Source organism: Triturus cristatus, chromosome 10 (assembly GCF_964204655.1).
Source record: "Triturus cristatus chromosome 10, aTriCri1.1, whole genome shotgun sequence".
In the NCBI taxonomy this organism is placed as follows: domain Eukaryota; kingdom Metazoa; phylum Chordata; class Amphibia; order Caudata; family Salamandridae; genus Triturus; species Triturus cristatus.
In genome coordinates, this window is record NC_140593.1 from 259,979,336 (window position 1) to 259,998,872 (window position 19,537).

Here is a 19,537-nt window from a genome sequence, read left to right on the forward strand (position 1 = left end):
CCCGCATCGCCGAGTGCGTCCAGCATCGTCCCGGTGCGTGAAGATTCCCGACGCTGCGAGGGTCGTCGCAGAACCAGTTGCGGGCCGCACCACTGCCGGTGCGTGAAAGTATCCAGTCGCTGCGTGTGTCGATGCAGAGTCCCGTCCCGTGACGCATCGAAGGTTGCTGAGCCAGAAGTCAGCGCTGCGCCGCGCATCGCGCCGCATCGAAGATCGTCGCATCGCACCTGTGCATGAAGCTTCCCCCTAAGAAACCTACGCAACGAAAACCAAAGTCATCGCATCCTCCCCCTACAGATCGGAGCCGGCGCATCCACCTCTGCTGCGTGAAGCAGGGCTGCTGCAAAGCCTCCCCAAGATCTCAGGAGTATCGCATCGCCTTTGCCATCTTCCTTGTTATAGCTTTTGGGAACCTTATCGCAACTACAGGTACTGTTGGGTACGAGAGTGTCGCATTTTGTGCATTGAGAGTCGCATTGTGCAGGACACTGACTTTTACATCCTGGAGTACTTTCTGCAAACTCTTGAACTATCTTTAAAGTAATCTTTTTTAATTGTATGTTGGTTTTTCTGTAGTATTTGGTCTTGGGAAGATACCTTATTTTTCTAAAACTGGTGTGGAGTAAATCTGTGGTGTTTTCAATGTGTTACTGTGAGTGTTGGTACAAATACTTTACACATTGCCTTTGATAGCTTAGACTGCTCAGGCCAAGCTACCTAGAGGGTGAGCAGGGGTTATCTTAACAGTGTATCCCCCTTTCCCTGACTAGAAGCAAGGGTCCCTACTTGGACAGAGGTACCTACCCTGCCAACTAGAGACCCCCAGATCTAAGCTCTGGGAGGTAGGCCCCGCCATGAGCCACTTCTCCCAGTTATCGTTTTCCTCTATCCAGGGAACTGTATGTTGGAGCTGTGAGGCCATATAATATACCTCTAAGCGAGGTACCGCCATTCCTCCATCTTCACATTTTTTCTGGAGGGTGTCTAGTTTTAGGCATTTTCGTTTGTTTCCCCACAAGAGTTCTACCACAAGCCAGTCTAGAGTACTGGATTGGTACCCTGTAGAAGGAATGTTGAAGGGCGTTGAGGCATCGAGGCAAAATGATAATTGTTTTATAATTGCCACCCTTCCCATTAGGTACAGAGGTAACTCTTTCCAAAATCTATTACAATCCCTATGTTATTTTCCAGGTATACCAGGGCTGTATGCATCAACCGAACTCCAAGGTATTTTACACCTTCTGACACGCAAGGCAGTCCCACAGCTGGCAAGTCATCCACCGCCACCCCTGCCAGGCTTCCCATCGGGACTGGTTTAGATTTTCCTGGATTAATGTGGAGTCCAGAGAGAGCCTCAAATTCTCCCAGCTCCCCGAGAAGCACCGGTGCTGTCCTTCCTGGCTGGCATAAGTATATCAGTGTGTCATCTGCATATAGTGAGATCACATGGTTAGTGTCCCCCTAGTGAACTCTAGGAGCAGGGACAAGGGGCAACCCTGTTCCGACACCATTCACCCAAGGCGTATCTGAGCTGTTTTATATAGTAGGTGGACCCATTTAATGAACCCCTGCCCCACACCCATCCTCCTCAAGACCGAACAGACATACTCCCATTCCACTGAGTTGAACGCTTGCTCGATATCAAGCACCCAATTCTAGGTCAGCATCACGGGGCGTGCCATACACGTGCCAGTCTATGTAAGCTCTGAGTAGTGTTCCACCTTGGTATAAACCCGGCTTGGTCGGGGTATATGAGCAAGGGCACGTGTGGCCATAAGCTGGCCGCCATTATCCCGCTCAGGAGCTTAGCATCTAAGTTTAAAAGTGAGATAGACATGTAGGAGCCCGGTAGAAGGGAGTTCTGATCTGGTTTCAGTATCAGTCACCACCGCCTCCTGCATAGTTGGTGGCAAGGACCGTCTCTCCAGTGCCTCATTACAGACTTCTAAAAATTGGTTGGCAAGCAACAGGGCAAAACGTTGATAAAATTCAGCCGGTTTAAGACTTCTGATGGCAGCTAGTATTTCCTGCTTTGTGATTGGTGCCCGAGAGTATCCACTGTCGCCTGTTTTTGTCTTGTCAGGTCTAACTTTTCTATAAAAAAAAAAAAAACACTTATCGCTTTATTGGCCGGGATAAGTTTATTCCGATATACCGAGGCTAAGTGTCCAGCCAATGTATTAATGATCGCCCTTCCGGTACCTATATTGTCACCCATGTCATTCTTTAGCCGGAGTATGGGAGGCATAGTTGTCTCTGTTTTGACGAATCTCGCATGGAGTGTGCCCGTCTTGTCTCTCTCCATGTGGAGTGGCTGTAAGTACGCCGTATATGGACATTTTTTCAGTCTGCGCCAGGATTCTAATAAAGCCTCAAGGGCGGCGCACCCGTTTCCCATTCCTTGGGGGGTTGTGTGTAGGGTCTTCTCCATATTACTCAGCTGGTGTTCTTGTGTTTGGATATCTCTTTCTAATTGTTGTCATATCCCATATGTTGTCTTTATGCAAACCCCCCGTATTACCACATTCATGGCCTCCCACTTCATTGATATACAAGGCGCTGTCCCCCAATTTCTCTCAAAGTATTAGGCTATAGCTTCAGAGGCTGTCGCTGCAAATGGGGGGGGGGGGGGTCTGTCAACGCCTTAGCTCTAAGTCACCATAGGGGTATCCCCGGGCGTCCCTTATCACTCTTTATGGCCAGCAGAACGGGCGAATGGTCTGACAAATAATGGGGTAAATATGACAGCTCAGTTACCGTAGCAGACAGCAGTGATCTATACTGCTAAAAGTATTTAGTCACGGGTGTATGACAGGACAACACTCTTTTCAGTGGGTTACGAACCCTACATTCATGCCGAAGCTGTAGACCCTGCACCAGATCCTGCAGGGACGCCAACATTTGCGGTTTAGTATTATCACGTGGGGGCTCCCTATCCAACGATGCATCGAAGACGCAGTTAAAGTCTCCCTCTAGGAGGATCTCTGCCCCTATCTAGGACAACGCCACCTTAAGGACCCCTGGAACAAAAACTGGGCAATCTGAGTTAGGGGTGTATATGTAAATAATGCATAATTCCCTTCCCTCCCATTTTCCATGTAAGATCACGTACCGACCCTCTGGGTCTAGCACAGGGTGAAGGTGCTGAAAGGGGATTCCAGGCGCCACCCATATAAGTGCTCTTCTCGCGAATCCAGAATATGAGGTGGCAGATAGCTGCCCCCTCCTACGAATGCTCCGGACAGTGTCCCCCCATATATGTGTCTCTTGTAAACAGGCCACCGCCACCCAATATCGTTTTAAAAAGGTATGTATCCTTCGCCTTTTCCCAAGGACTGCTATTCCTGAACATTCCAGGTAGTAAATTTCAGTAACTGTCGCCATTGTTTGGATACCCAATGCCACTCATTCTACCTCCCTTCATCATATTGAGTCCTTCCCATTCCACACCCTGTGATTGATTGCGATACCGAATTTCCAGACATATTAATATCCCCAAACATTTCAAAACATAACCATTTGAATTGTCCCCTTCTACCCCTCCTCCCCTTGGGCAACCTTGTGAGTCCTATTCTCCATTTTCGGTGTAGAACAGTAACTTGCATATGCCCCCCCCCCCCCCCCAACATCCACAAATAACAATTCACAACCCCAGTGATGGGACTATGTATGCATCTCTTCTTGCAATAATGGGTGTGTGGGTAGGTGTCTCATTGTAGTGTTGCTTTGCCGGTGGACTGGTAGACGTTGAGGTGCGAGGAAAGGCCTCAAGCTCCCCACACTGATTCCAACCTCTATGGGGTGGCAGCCCCCCGTCGACAGTTCATATCTGGTAAATGTCAATTCTATGCACAAGAAAATATAATAGTCTATATCTACCTTACACTACGAATATGTCCCCTTCCCCTTATCCAAGTTCATTTGGCTGTGTTCCTGGAGCAGCTGGGGTCTATGACAGGATCCTGTGTCGGATTCCAGCACCATCTCCGAGGCCTGCAATGTATCATCAGGGCTGACTCGGATCCGACCCGGACTAACGTTTCCTTTCTGTATCTGTTGTTGGTTTATCTTTCGCAGATCGCGGTTCTGTCCCCCGTCGCAGATGATCTCGTAGATCCAGTTGATGGAACCAGGCAGGTTCCCACATCCCCCCTGGAGTCCAGCCAGTCACTTGGCTCAGCCGCTGAGAAGAAAAACCAGGAGCGCCCTGCGTCCTCCACTTGAAGTTTTGCAGGGAACAGGAGGCTGTACTTTATGTTGAGGTCTTGTAGCCTCCGCTTGACTGCCAGGAAGGTTATTCTTTGGTCCTGGACCCATTGGGTGTAGTCCGAATATATTGATATGGGGTGGCCCTCAAATAGTATTGGTGCCTTACCCGGGGTGGATTGCAGGATCGTATCTCCATCTCCATAATTAAAGAACCTGGTGAAAATGGCCTCAGGGTGCTCCCGGCTGCGGCGGTGGGGGGGGGGGGGTTTACCCTTTCTACATTGAAGGACTCAAGAGTCTCTTGGGGGCAAACACCTGGATTATCGAGTCCTCCAGGAATAATTCAGCTAAGGGGCCTTCTGACTTTTCTGGAAAGCCTACAAATCGCAGGTTATTTCTTCATGATCATCCTTCTGAATCCTCCACTTTTTCTTTTAATTTCACCACTCTCTTTGGAGATCTATGACAGTGTATCGAAGGGTGCGTACTTCCTTCTGTAGTGTTTTGCTCCGTGGTGTCCACCCTGTCAACCACCTTTCAGAGGTCATAAAGGAGCAGATTCACATCAATGGCTACTACGTCGATTCAATGCACCATGTCATGCCTGGTTGACTGAATCCCCTGCATCACGTCCACCAGTGATGGGGGTCCCCTACTTCCTAAGTTGTTGCGCCGCTTCCCCCGCTTGCATTCTCTTCCCTGTCTTCTGGTCCCTGAAGTAGGGGTTGTGCATGATTTGAAATTTTATTTCTTCGAGTTTTGGGGCCCTTCTCCTTTAACATTTTTTCATAATGTCGCCTCGTCTGTCCTTTGTACAGCACCTGTAGGGTGTCGCACAGTGCCCCTCCGCTGCTTATTTTTCACCTGGCACTGGCCGGCAGTAAATAGTGCTCCCACCTTCTTCTGTTTAGCAACATTTATTTTGGGGTGGCCTTTGTGTCCCATGGGATCCCCCTCTATAAGCTGCAGCTCGAGCGACTCACTTATCACAGAGTGCGGTGCAGTTTAGGCCACTTGAGATGTTACTATTATCAGTCGGAAGAGCGGTGTCAACCAGGTGGGGCTCGTCATAGAAGTACTTTATTAGTTTTTTAATACTCGCCACCGCGGGCCGTTGAGTCTCTTGGACTTAATTTACCGCCAGAGCCGGCTGGTTTTTAATAATCCACCAATTACACCCCCACCCCTGTCTTTTGAGATATAGGAGCTCGTTACTTTGCTGTCCTCCGCGCAGTCTGCTTCCTATGCAGCGTCAATGCCGAGGTCCACTGGCATCCCCTCATATGCGGGATGTGTTTTTCCCCCCGGGCGCCGCCCATCAGACTCAGAGGCAAGCACCACAGGCCACCCGAGGTCTCTACTCCCACTGGTGCCACCAGGCCCCGAGGGCCCACAATCTGCAGGCCTCTCGCTGCTGGACAGGGGTAACGAAGGTTCACCTCCAGGCCTCGCAGCCCCTTGGTAGCTCCTTGGTCTGCAGGTGCAGCTGAAAGCCTTCCGGCTCTGTCAGGTTCCATCTCGTGCCAGTGCTATGTTGTCCTCTACGAGGCCTCTGCTGCTGCAGAACCCTTGCGTTTCAAGATGGCGCCAAGGTTCTGCCAACTCCTTCCCCATGATGCGGGCTCTTTCCCTTGTGCTAGGCCATCGGCGGTGTCCGTATAGCACCAGGGGAAGCAGGTGTTACTGTCCCTCCATGGTAACTGGTAGAGTAGCCAGGATAAAGTAGGATAGTGGCAGATTGCTGAGCTGTGGAAGGGAGCACCGGTAGAAACGTCTACTCGGCTATCTTGTTAGGCCACGCTCCCGGGCATGCCTATGTTGTAACAAAGACCCTAATGTGGGCTTGGTGTATGGGTACTCCGTCACAAATGTGACGGATCTCCCATTAGTCTTATTGCAAAGTACTCTTTTTTTTTTAAACTGAATGTAAAATGCCAAACTTCACTCTTTTCAATGTGGCAGGAGTTCCCCAGACATTAGGCAAGGTGACGTTTAGGCCCTCAGCCGATGAGGATTTCTGCTTCAGAAATTCCTACACGAACAGGGCAGAAATAGTGAAAATTGGTTTTAAATATGAAATACATTAAACTTACAATTAGTCTAAAAAAGAAGGTACTTCAACCTAAAGGTCAGCCAACTTCACACACCTATAATTTCAGTCACTGGTCAATTCTACTTTATAAGGTACCATTATTTGAAAATACTCTGGGCTCATTTACAAGAGTGTGATGCAGGGCAGCGCATTAAGTCATTTTGCTGCGCTGCCCTGCGTCAGAAGAAAAGGGCAGAAATGCGCCATATCTATGAGATACAGAGCACTCCTGTCCTCTTGCACTGCGCCGACACACAAATGGCTGCCTTTTGCCAATGTAGGCACCCTTGCACCCTTGCTTCTCTGCAGGAAGGGGGACCTTCCTGCACAAAAACAATAACTGGAGAAATGTTCCTCTTTCTATCAAAGTGCAGCACACATAGAAAGTGGAAAAAACGAGGACAAAGTCATTTCTCCTGGTTAAATCACCTCTGGAGTAGTGCATGGATTTCACGCACTCAGATTTACGCTTTGTTGTAAATTTGGAAATGTGTCAAAATACAGGTGCGTTGCGTGGGAACGCCCACCGCAACACGCATGGCACACGACCCTGACGCAGTGTGAGGCAACGTACATATCTACGAGACCATGAGAAGCTATGCAGGGTGGCTTTGCGTGGCCTCGTAGCCTGCGCCAGGCCGCTTGTAAATGAGGCCCCCTATTTATTTCAGTTGAGTAACACCAATAATTCATAATATGCTTTAAGGCCTATACTTATTGCTCCTTTCTCTCCACAAATATCAGTGATTGAATCTGCCCCCAGGCGCCTTCTTTTTTGTCTTGTCATTACTGGGGGCCAGAACCCCCAAAATATACACTCCTGGCTACGAGCCTGCATGCAGCCCGAAGGTCCACCTTGATTTTTCAAAACCCTTTATGAATCCGGTTCTCTGTGATTGTTGCTGTTTCCCGTTAACAATATTAATGATTCCCTATAAGAATATAGGATCGTTAGACATTTAAGTAAAGAGCCTGAAATACGACTAGCCAGCACGGATGAACTCTTGACTCCTTATCTGCTGCATATCATATTTCCTCACAGTGCATACCATGGTTTCCAATTTTCTTTTAGCAGCGAAAAGGCATTAACCCGATTGCTCCTTTGAAAATAGCTTTCAAAAACACGCTCTCAAACCTCACATTTGGGCACTTTCTTGGAAGAATTCAAGTGCATAAGTCAACATTAATTACACAAAAAGAAAACAAATTAAAAGAACTGAGGTCCTTTTGAGAAAAAGTTGAACTGCCTGCAAATATTAACTCCCTTAAGACAAAGTCCACAATTATTCTTTATATGTATTGTAGATAAAACACTAGAAAGTAATTTCATCTTCTAATGTCTTTTAATTTCCTATGAAGTTCTGCCCGGAGCTTGGAATAATCAGTATGCCAATAGGCTCGGGTAAAGGTATAGTGCATTTTACATGACGTTATAGTGAATCAGAAGAAAAACAATACTATTATGGAGTCTTTTGAATGTGTTTACACCTGAACAATTCAAACAAATTTAAGTCTATGGCAGCAGGGCCTAACTATACAAGTCTAAATCGAGGCATAATTCCTCGAGCACTAACTGGAAAGGTTTAGGTGCAAATACTTTTTGCAGCTATCCACAAGTCTACATAACATTAAATGGGAGCAAAGTACAATAGATTAACTATACTTTGAGCAGATCTATGCACACCGTCATAAAGTGAATTCAGAAGCATGCTTTTCTGGACATCTCAATATGACGACCAAACTAACGTTGGCTATTTCAGAGTAGTATTTGTCTCGTTTTGTAAGTCACCGTATTTACATTTACATTCTTCTCTTTAAAGAGATGGGAGAAAGAGACTGAAATGACTATTAGCCCCGGTCACCCATTGTCCGTGTGGTAATTGGACACCTGGATAGAGTTAATGTGACTACTGTTTAGTTGTGCTCCTGAAAAAGGGATGCTCCGAATATCAGATATGGAGTGTAACAGAAGAAAGAGTACAGGTCCCCCCCAATACATTTTGCTCCGAAGACCTCGCACTAAGATGTCTTGTGCTAAACATCACTCCATGAAATTTTGTTTCAGTTGATTAAGTTAACATACACAAGTGGTCAATAAATGCAAGGTCAATAAGATGCAAAATCTGCATTTATTTAGTTCCGTCTGCCCAGGAAGTCTCCATGATCCTTACCACAAGTACTTTTGTCACTCGAAGGGGCAAAGATATGGGGACATTTTCAATTTGTACTTAAGCCAGATCCTTTCATCTCAACACTGTAGCAAAGCCAAACCAAATCAAGGGGTGTCACAGTGCCAACATACAACAGAAGGTTAAAGCATTAGGACAGCACATACTGACCTAGAGCACGATATGCCACTCAGTTTGCAAAGGCTCCTACACACCAAACGCCTTAACGAATAATTACTACAAATAAAAATAAATATTAACTCTAGTATATATTAACACAAGACATATTGTGCTCCAATGTTTAGGTCTATGCTACAGCTTTAGCTGCCTTTTGTTCAGACCTCTTGTTTCCAATATACACAGAGTGCGTTTTGGGACAGCCCTTTACGCATGGTTATGTGGCTTTGTTTTTTATCTTAGTTGTCTCTTCTTGATTCAGCGACTTTCTTCCCTATTCTTTGTACCTCCCAGGAGCATTTAGGTCTCAGTGTTCTGGCTGGTTGACTTGTAACCTTATACTGCTGGCTCTGTTTGGATTCAGAGAACTACTTTCTTATTTGCCTTTAAGCATTCAATGGGGGTGCATGTGTAAACATGCTCTCACACCCTTGTGCGGCTTCCCTCTACACTTTAACGCCACCCACTTGCTCTTCGTGTTACCTCCTTTGCGGATCCTAGCTTGCCTCTATGTTCTACATCCTTCCCTTTTCCAATTTCAAGATGACCGCTCATTAGCGTACATGTACAGCGGGCATCAAGAAATGGTATTGTATTATTAAGAAATCTGCACACACCTTGAACAAGGGGGAGGGTTAACTCCCTTTGTGTGCCGCTTTCTTTCAAAACCTTCGTAGGCTCCCTTTTTGCTCATGGCAGAACCATCAGCAGCAGATTCCCTGGAAGGTGCTTTGGCTTTCAGAGAAATTTACAAACACCTCTGTCTTCTCTGTATATAAGCACACATGAGGAAAAAAGTGAACCACATTCATAGGTAGCTTGAACAGTGACTCCGTGTGCATTTGTAAACTATTAAACTTAAGATTTGTATTTTAATTTTAGGCACTAAAATATTTCACACTCTCAGGGCTCTTGTTGCTAGCTTTTTGGTACTCCAGCTGGAATCTTATAGGAAGGGAAAAGAGAATTTTATTACTTTAATGCTTGTGGTTGGGTAGAGATGGACACGTTAGGGCCTGTCCCATATGAAGTACCACAAGGCTCCTATTAATTCCCTCTGATTTAGAAAATATACATCACACTCCTCATGGGCCTCCGCCGCGCATACCATTTCTGCTCTTTTGGACATAAATCTATTTAAAGAGGAAAAAACATCTTTGGCGAAAGAGTCCCCATCAAAGCTAAAGAAAGAAATCCAACAATAGTAAAGGATGACTACCTCTAGCTAAGCAACAAACTAGAATTGGTAGTAGTAACTACCTTCGCCAGATAAAGCGATAAAGTTACTTTGCCATTCATGATCACCCAGGAGCACCATGCCAAGGTATAGACTGGGCATGTCAAATTGTGGCTTGACTACAGCAACTCACTGTTAGCGGCACCCCCTACATAACAAATGAAAAGGCTACAAATACCATTTTTGTTGAACTTATGCCTCTCTGCAGGTCATTCCAAAACATTTTGCCTTCAACCCTTCTATTTTTGCTGAATTTGTTTTAGGATGCGGTGTCCTTAACCACTGCTAACCAGTGCTTGTGCTCACTCCCTAAAACATGGTAACATTGGCTTACACCTGATTAGCATATTTAAATTACTTCTAAGTCCCTAATAAAGTGGTATACCATATATCGGGTTCTGTAAATTAAGGGCTATTAGTGGGCATGCAGCACTTATTGTGCCACCCAGGTAAGTAGCCCCTTAAAATATGTCCCTTAAAATATGTCCCAGGTCTGACACTGCAGCCTTAATGCAGTTTTAAACAGCTAATTTGACTTGGCAAAATAACCCACGTGCCAAGCCTTAAACTCCAGTTATGTTACATATAAGTTACTTCTTAGCTAGGCCCTAGGTAGCCATAGGTCAGGGTGCATTGAGAGTACTAGGTTTGGCATGTACTTTAAAGTTTTACCTCTCCTGATAATAAAAACCCATACATTGAGATTTTGCTACTGTGAGGCCTACCTCTCCCATAAGGTAAATTGGGTGCTGTATTACATTTAATAAGTACGGACATTTGATTGGAAACAGGTAAACGTTTCATGTTTGATGTCTGAGAAATTGTAATTAGAAATCCTCTTCAATAGTTTAGTGATATTAAGATACAATGTTGAAAATGACACATTTAGAAAGTTGCCCTTTTCCTTCTCTAGCTATTTGGTGCCTGTTACTGGGACACACGGATGGGTGTAGTTGGAGGCCGGAAGACGGATTAAGTGTACATGGATGAACCCACCACTGGAAGGATCGGGGGGGGGGGGGGGGAGAGGAGCTGGGAACAGCCCCATTTGCACCTGAATAGGCTGTGCCCTGCTTTCACAAACAGAACATATCCCCACTGCATTGTTCATGGAGTCAGCTTTGAACCAGAGCAGGGAAGTAGGAAAATTCAAACACTTTGAAGGGAATTCTCTAGAAACTTCTCCTACAGGAAATGCATCAGGTATGAAAACGGGACCCTCAGACCCATGCTTCAGTTCACTTCTGGACCTGGAAAAGGTCTCAGAGGACTGCCAGCTGATGTGGCCAATTGTGTGCCCCACAAGACTGCTTTGCTGCACCGGGAAGAACTGATTTTCTGCCTGGTGCCTGCCTTGAACCTTCAGAGGAATGCCCTGCTGTTTGAACACTGTTTAACTGCTGAACCTAGGACTATCAGAGTCCTCTAGATCCTTGGTGGTGCTGCTAAAGGTGCCCGGATAGCCAAAATCCAAAACTTGGCCCATAGATTATTTTGGGGGGTTAAATTTGCTCTGGCAACTGAGAGGAGACCAGGACCAACCTGTTTGTCTGTCCATCCACGGTGCAACGCTGGTCGACCAGACTTTGTAGCAGCCCCCACTACATTTTTCTCTGCAGCAGCAAATCCTTTCAGTGGTCCTTTGCCAAAGGGCTATCCGAACTTGTGGAACTCTCATTGGCTTCAGCCTCCAGGCTTGTCCCACTGGAGATTTTCGAGTAGCAGAAATGTGGCTAAATCCAAACCGAAGAAATCTTCACTGTGACTTTGCCCAGCAGCTCCTCAACGACGACGCTCGTTTCTCTGACACCGTCTGAACACTTTTCTTTGAAATTTATTTTTAGTCCGAAGGTAAGCGCCAGTCCACATTTTGTATCCGACATGTGTTCCATCGCGATCTGTCATATTTTTCGACTTTACCCTTGTATTCCCGACCAGATTTCCGTGGTTGGAGCTTTGATCTTTTAGGTGCTAATTTTTACCTTAAACATTACAAATACATACCTATGGTTCTATTGATTGGATTTTTGTCGTTTCGGTGTCAAATAATTTATTAAAATGTACTAAGTTGGTGTGGATTTTTTTTATGTTTTGTTTTTATTTTATTACTGTTTGTGTGCTGCATAAATACTGTACACATTGCCTCCAAGTTAAGCCTGACTGCTTTTGTACCAAGCAACTGGAGGGTTAAGCACAGGTTAATTTAGTGACGTTGTGGTTCACCATGACAGGGACTGAGGCTGCTTCTTGAGCAGGGCTAATACCCCACTCAACCAACAAACCTATTTCTCACTATTACCTACCTTGAAAGCCCTGGGTGTATAAATATCACAAATTGCTTGTGAAGCTCACTTCTGCCATCAACAATTATCGGCTCTAGCCTTACCAAACCCCCTGCCAGTCATTAGGTGCAAGCAATCAAGCTAGTTCTAAATATCAGTACCTGGACAAAGTCTGAGAGAGTGCAGCAAACAGCCAATCACAGAACTCCGACACTTCTCTAACCTTTTGAGTAACAAGAGATATTTTTGTTCAATGAAAATCATCCAGAGCAACTAATGTAACTAGTGTTGTAATAGTGACCACATCAGCTAAGATTATGTTAGTGGCCACCATATGCAGGGTTATTGGCAGTTATCACCTCAGTACATCAGCCAGGATTGCCAGCAGTAATGTAAAAAATGCTGCATCAATTTCAAATGCCTCAACTGGGTTATTACATAGCAGTGATAGAGGAAATTCTCATGGCACCAAGGTTATGATATTAGTAAAAAGTTTTCCCAAGGTCTCATGATATATCACTCATATCAGCTTTACATATATTTGGAAAATTGAGCCATTTTTCTCAAAACATCAGCTATTGAGTTCTGAAAGATATACATTTTTATCTCCAATACATCCTCTCATTTTTGGTATACATATAGTCAATCAAGTAAAAGCATCTAATTTAGTAGGCTGGGCTGCACACAGGAGAACAACTCACAGGTAGGTAGAGAGCTACCAGAAGCTCACAAGCTACTCATTGGAGAAGCCAACTTTAAAGTAACACAACTACTTCCACGATCAACAGAAAGGAATTTCAGGCCCACTTTAAGTAAGGAAGCTGCATAAGAAAGCAAAGAGATTCTCCATATAAGAAGACAACCATAAATCACACTCTTTGACCTCTCTACAGCTTTAGTTAACTGGATTGATAAGTAGCCGATAATGAGGAAGGGAATCTCAGGGGCTCTTGTAGAATGAATCCAATCACTCCTACAAAGCCATAGGAAAGAAGTCAAATTTATGACTGCCAAGTTCTCCGGAGTATGGTATCACTTAGCATTCTGCAGTAGTTTAAACATTACCTTCAAAGGCAGTTGCACCCAATGGCCACCTTGAAATACTACCTATTTCTGGCAAATTTCAAACTCTTTTATATCTTGAAAAAGACATCTGGGGAGGCTGACATACTGATGTGTCCCTCCCATTTCCTAATTGACCATATTGGGCTACAGAAATGTTATTGTCAAAAACGTGAAGGTATATTAGTGTGCAGCCCAGGGCACGAAGGCTTTAGATTGAAGTCAAAGAACAAATAAATCCACAGCAAATATACACATACTCTTCAGAAAACTACTGAAACTTAGCATGCTCTAAAGAACATTGATTCCAGATTGGTACCCTGCACTGAAATATGACCACAGATTGATGAGCGCTGGTTACTCTAACTAGCCTAGACTCTTTACTCCCACTTACTAATAAAAGTCTTACCTGCCCCTCATTCTTTTTAATCCTCCTTTTTGTATCATTGAGAACACAAACTTTGGCCATCTAAATATGCAACGCAGACAGGCATACGAGAACTCCCCCCACCCCCAAAGCTCTCTTGCTGCCTCGTCCATTTGCAAATACACCCTCAATGTGTAGGAACTAATCTAAAGAGGCCACAGGGCGTTATGTATCCTTCATTCAAGCATTAATGCAATGAATCTTTTTCTTCCAAAGACAGGCACTTACATTGCAGAGCATTTGTTTCTTGGCAAAGACTATTATGGGTCACTGAAAGTAAACACAAGTCAGTTTTCATTTCACAACATGAATAGGAAAAGTATCGGACACATATTTTAACTCATCAAAACATTTTACCTGATAGATTCATTGGCAAGCATATGAGTGATTTGTTCCTATGCGGAGATCCATCACTTGTATTTGCCAGGAGGCACATCCAGTCCGCTTGGCAGCCATTAGTAATCCACATTTTCCCACCATTAATAACATAGTCGTCCCCTTTTTTGACTGCTGTCGTCTTAATGTCTATGATGAAAACAATAGTTTATCATTCAAATATAGAAACCATAAAGCTTACTATATTTTTCCATAGAAAGTCAGTAAACAGTGAAACTATCATAAAAACCACAATCATCTTGCATATAGGAACACAAATGACATACATCCATAAGGAATCAAAAACATAACTAGGGTACTAGATCACTACAAAATCACAAAACATGCAGTCTTCTCCTTGATCAAGGTTTTCTGGGAACTCTATAAGCTTTTATCTTTCTCCACCCCATGTGAGAGCAAACTGTACTACCCAAACATAGCAAATGTGAGGATGAAAAAAAACAACATCCGCAATTCAATGCAAAGTGCACCACATCAAGTCTCAGTGCAAAAATATTTTAAATTACCTAATCACAGTGTTTTAATAAATAAGCAAAGTATGGGCAATATCCTTAAAAATAATGTTGGAGTCTATGGTGCACCTAAAATATTACCTCCAAGCCTACACTATGCAATTTATTCTTCCAATTTGACAGGATTAAAACAGCACAGGACTTCCCATTTGTAATCAAAGATAGCGTCAATGAAGTAGCAAGAAAAATAAAATCCTGTATACCCAGGATGATAGTGGTCTATTATCTTGGACCGACCAGGTGATTATGAAAAATATTTCCAAAGTAGGATTTTAACAAGCATTGGCAAAGCTAATAGGTCTGCTCAGTGTTGTTATCAATGATATAGTACATGGCATAAGTGATGCAATAGGTGAGGTCAGAAGCAGGGGGAGGGCGTTGTGAGAAAGTGCCCTCCTTCTGCATGGTTTCTCCAACTTTTTGCTGAACTGCTGATGTACTTTGACTGAGTGTGCCCTGGGCTCCTGCCAATCAGGTTCCCAGGGCCTATGTTCTGTCCCTAAAACTGCATTGAAGACCCAACCCAATTGGCACTCTCTGACCACAGGTCAGCCCCTGGTAAATGGTACCCCAGGTACCCAGGGCACTGTGACCAGGGAAGGCCTCTAAGGACTGCAGCACGTATTGTGCCACCCTTAGAGGTCATGTACCTTAACACCAACACACTGCCTTTGCAGGCTGTGTGTGGTGGTGCAGAACAAAGTGAAGAGTAGACATTCCTGTGTGCCATGCCTACAACCCACTGCCCTGGCATAGGTCAGTCACCCCTCTAGCTGGGTGCACTATACCATTGGTGAGGGTACAGGTCCATGAGCCCTGTATCCCTACAGTGTGTAAGACAATTCTTAGACATTGTAAGTGCCCGTGCTGCCATTAAGAGTATATGATGCTGGGAATTTGTCATTATGAACGCCACAGTACCATAATGGCTGCACTGAAAACTGAGAAGTTTGGTATCAAACTTCTCAGCACATTAAACCCACACTGATGCCAGTCTGGGATTTAATGAAAAATGCACACAGAGGGCATCTTAGAGATACCCCCTGAAAAACGACCTACCACTAGTGTCCAGGCTGAGTGGCTGCTTTCAGCTGCCACCACCAGACATGTTTCTAGACCCCTGGGTCGAGAGCCTGCTGCTCTCGGGGGGTCTGAAACAATGCAAATCCTGGGAAGCGGTGCCAAGCCTCCTCCCCCAGGATGGGCAGGGTCCACGAAGGGGAAGCTTTAAACGCTTTCTGCCTTTGTGAGTTTCCCCAGGCCTTTTGCTGCTCTCAGCAACTGGTCCCCACTGGTTCTGACCCCCACTTTGTGCGGGCGAAACAGGGGGAAAACCAAGTGAGGAAGGGAGGTGTGCCCACCTCTGCCAACTCCAACCCTCAGGTGGGGGAAGAGGAGGTGAAGCACAACTCTCAGTCCCCGCCATCTTGCAGATGGTGGGACCTAGCCAACCAGAGTGAGGTATACGCCCCACTCCCACTGGAGGGTTGCATTATAGGGGGGTGTACACACCCCAGGGAACGGACCCATTGGTTCCAACCTTTTTACTTACCTGTAACAACCCCGAAAGCTAGTATCTAGGGGCACCCCTGAACCTTGCCTCTGCAGATAAGAAACTACAAGAAGGAGAAAAAGGACTGAACAGCCGTGCCAAAGCTAAGAAGAGGAGGATGCCCACTGACTTGGCCCCATCCCTACATGCCTGCCCCCACCTCGAACCTGCAGAAGCGAAACTCCGGTATATCCTGCAGCCAGCAACCTCAAAAACCCCAAGGACCTACTCTGCCATCCGAGGAAAAGACTTTGTCTCCTGTGAACACCGGATTTGTTCACCCACAGACTCAAGCTCATGTAAAATCCGTGAGTCTGCACCACGATGCACCCACTGCCTAAGGCCCGAGTTCGAGTGGCCCAACACCACGAGGAGGTCTCTCCGGCAATCTTGACCCGAGATCCAGTGATTCCTGACCTGCCTCCAGCAGACGCCTGCAGCCTCAATCCGGAAGGTCCCCCAACCGCGACCAGGAGCTGGTAAGAAGATCCAACCCTAAAAGACACCCCTGCACACGGTGTCTAGACTACCCCCAGAATCCCAACTTACCTCTCCAAGTGGTGGTCGCACCAAGAAGATCTTCGTTCCCGAGCCTGCAGTGGGTTTGCAAACCGGAGACTCCCAATTGAATGTAACAGGGCACCCGACGACAATCTAGCACCCTGCACCTGGCCGCCCTAGTGCCGCTGAGGGTGTACCTTTGGTGCTATCTTGAACCCCCATTTGCCCTAATCTTAAGTCCAGGAGATTTGCTTCCATAACCTTGTGGCCTGCTCATAAGCAGCCACCAACCGGAGGCCCCCTATCCCCTATTGGAGAACATTGGTCCTCAGCACTCTGCACCCGGCTGCCCTAGTGCCACTGAGGGTATAACAAGAATGCACCCTTGACCCTGGGGGACCCCTGAGTCTAACCCCAGAAACCCAACTCCCACAACAAAGTACTTACCTGTTAACCAATAACACTATTTTCTCCCATAGGATAACATTGACTGTTTTCTATGAAAAAGTTTCTAAGTGTGAAGTTGGAAAATCTATAAAAGTCTCTAAAACTGTAACCAAATAACCAAAACTCTTTTACTTACCTGTTTACAGGATGTCCCAGTGTAGTATCCAGGTATACTACACTATGTAAGAAAAGTAATCTGTAAAGTAATCTACTTGACATTCTATGGAAAAGCCAATGCAAAGTACATATATAATATTGCAAAGCATTGCATTACTAGTAGTTCTACTGTAATAAAACCAAAGTATATATACAACTGCAAGTCAAACTGTATTATTACTACACTTCAAACTGTATTTACTGCAAAGTATAAATTACTTACTTGTGTCAGGCTTGTTAGGTTCTAGGAAACAAAATGACTAAAATAAAAAAAATGTATACAAACAAAATTGGTCTGAGTTCAGTCTTTGAGTGTATGACAATCATTTGCTGATTGAGTGTGTTCAACAAATGCTTAACACTACCCTCTGATAAAGCCTCTACTTTTACCTCAGCCTACCTTTGGGGTTCCACTGTACTCTGTGCACACTATACCTCACTTTGGTATAGCATGTATAGAGCCAGCTTCCTACAGAAGCGAGTTATAGTTACATCAGTTAACTATACACGGTAAATTAAAAAGATTTTCTGAGTTTAAAATGTTACATTTAAACTGATATTTCCACTTAACTAGAACGTCACTTTAACCTTTGGTTTTGTAAGTGAATTTCAATTGTTTTTTAATGTAAAGTAAGATACTCTTGGCATAACTAATTTTAACATCACTTTATCTTTTGTCTTTGTTCCAGTGGTTTCTAGTATTTCTTTTTTTAACAAAGTACGATTTTAATTCCATATGTAACTACGTCAACCTCCTGCACAGGGTCTTCCGCCATGCACACCGTGGGGTTGGCCAGCCTCTGCCAACACTCCCCAAGGGCAGTCACCCCTCCAGGCTGAGCAGGGCGTGAGGCTCCACAAGCATGCGGGGCCAGTCCAACATAGACACCCACGCCTCTTTTATTTATTGTTTTCCAATCCTGCAATGTTCTCGTGGGGGCCAGTGCATCCCCTATGGTCCCAAAAGACTCTCTCGGGGGCACAAGGAGCCACACTTGCTACTCCAATAATGCAAAAGGATCACTTCACCAACAAAAAAATAAAATAAAGTTAGCCTGGTAACTCTTCCCTCCAACAAGATCCAGGGAATCAGGTTATCCCTAACCTGCCCCTTTATACTTTTTTCTAATTTTCAGGACACTGGGACAGAGTTTCCATGTCCTCTAATGGCAACCGCAACTTCTCTTCATGCTGCAGTCTGCAATCAGAACTCGAGGTTCTGCGGGAGTGAGGCAGTCGAAGGGAAAAAAGAGCACACAGCTTATCAGATCGCTCTAATATTTGAAGTGGTGTGTGTATGGGACTACTGCAAAAGACTTCCAAACCCAATTGTCCTGATATCTAAGAAGTTTGAACATTAATTTTTCCTCAAACACCACTGAACACTGTTAAAAAAAACTCACTTTCTGGGTAAAGAGCTTGCTTTCTCTAAATACAGTGGAAATCCGTTCAGCCATTTTGCTGTAGCAGTTACTAAAACTCCCTATAGACATTGCATGGAGAAATCGCATTTTGGGGCCTCCACTTTTTCTTGGCCGCTGCTCGACGGATCACCATGAAACTTTGAAGGTAGATGGAGAACGTGTGTATGTTTTGCAAACCACCTTCTGACAACTGAGGAGAGGAACATTGAAACTGGGACTTGCCTTCTGCCCAAAGAAAAGAAAAATAATTGATTACGAGGACACAAGTGATTACTATATTCAAATACTCGAGGAAAAATACTAGCTAAACAATGCGCACGGCTACCAGACAAAAAATGAAATGGTCAAGAAATAAGAATAACAAAAGGAACTTTGGAAGCTGGAGACACAACAAAATTATAAACTTTGATGGTATTTAGTGAATTACCACACATGGGGTAGACGAAACACAGGAAAGAGATTTCCACAAACATGAATTTAATACAAGAGAATGAAGTGGGTTGGCATAAGGGTTTGTGAATATTTTCTGAACAGGCGATCGATAAAATATCTAAACCACAATAAGGTGATATTGGAGATGATAAAATTGGGCCTTAGGAATAATATCTTTCTGTTTCCAGATCAACCCTATGGATAGAAAAGAGGTAACAGCATGGGGAATAATTTTGGTACCAGCTATGCAAACCTACACATGGGATGGTGGGAGAAACGGGTAATTTGAAAGGAATAGATGGAAAAATATAAGGAACATGTAGCTAGCATGGCACAGGTTTATGGAAAACCTGTTTTTCTTCTGGTCATGGCTAATGGATTTAGCAATACATTTATGCAAATAATGAAACCAATTATTTAAATTTGAAGTTCACAACAGTAATGAGCCAAGTCAAAATAATGT

At 44.7% G+C, this 19,537-nt stretch overlaps 1 protein-coding gene across 1 annotated transcript in view; it reads right to left on the reverse strand.

Moving 5' to 3' along the window:
* Nucleotides 1–19,537, reverse strand: part of LOC146789294 (putative acyl-CoA dehydrogenase 6) — a 584,061-nt gene that overhangs the window by 198,638 nt on the left and 365,886 nt on the right. Inside the window, exon 5 of the mRNA XM_085630940.1 lies at nt 14,012–14,179. Coding sequence (XP_085487066.1) covers nt 14,012–14,179 — 168 coding nt within the window. The remainder of the gene's footprint in view (nt 1–14,011; nt 14,180–19,537) is intronic.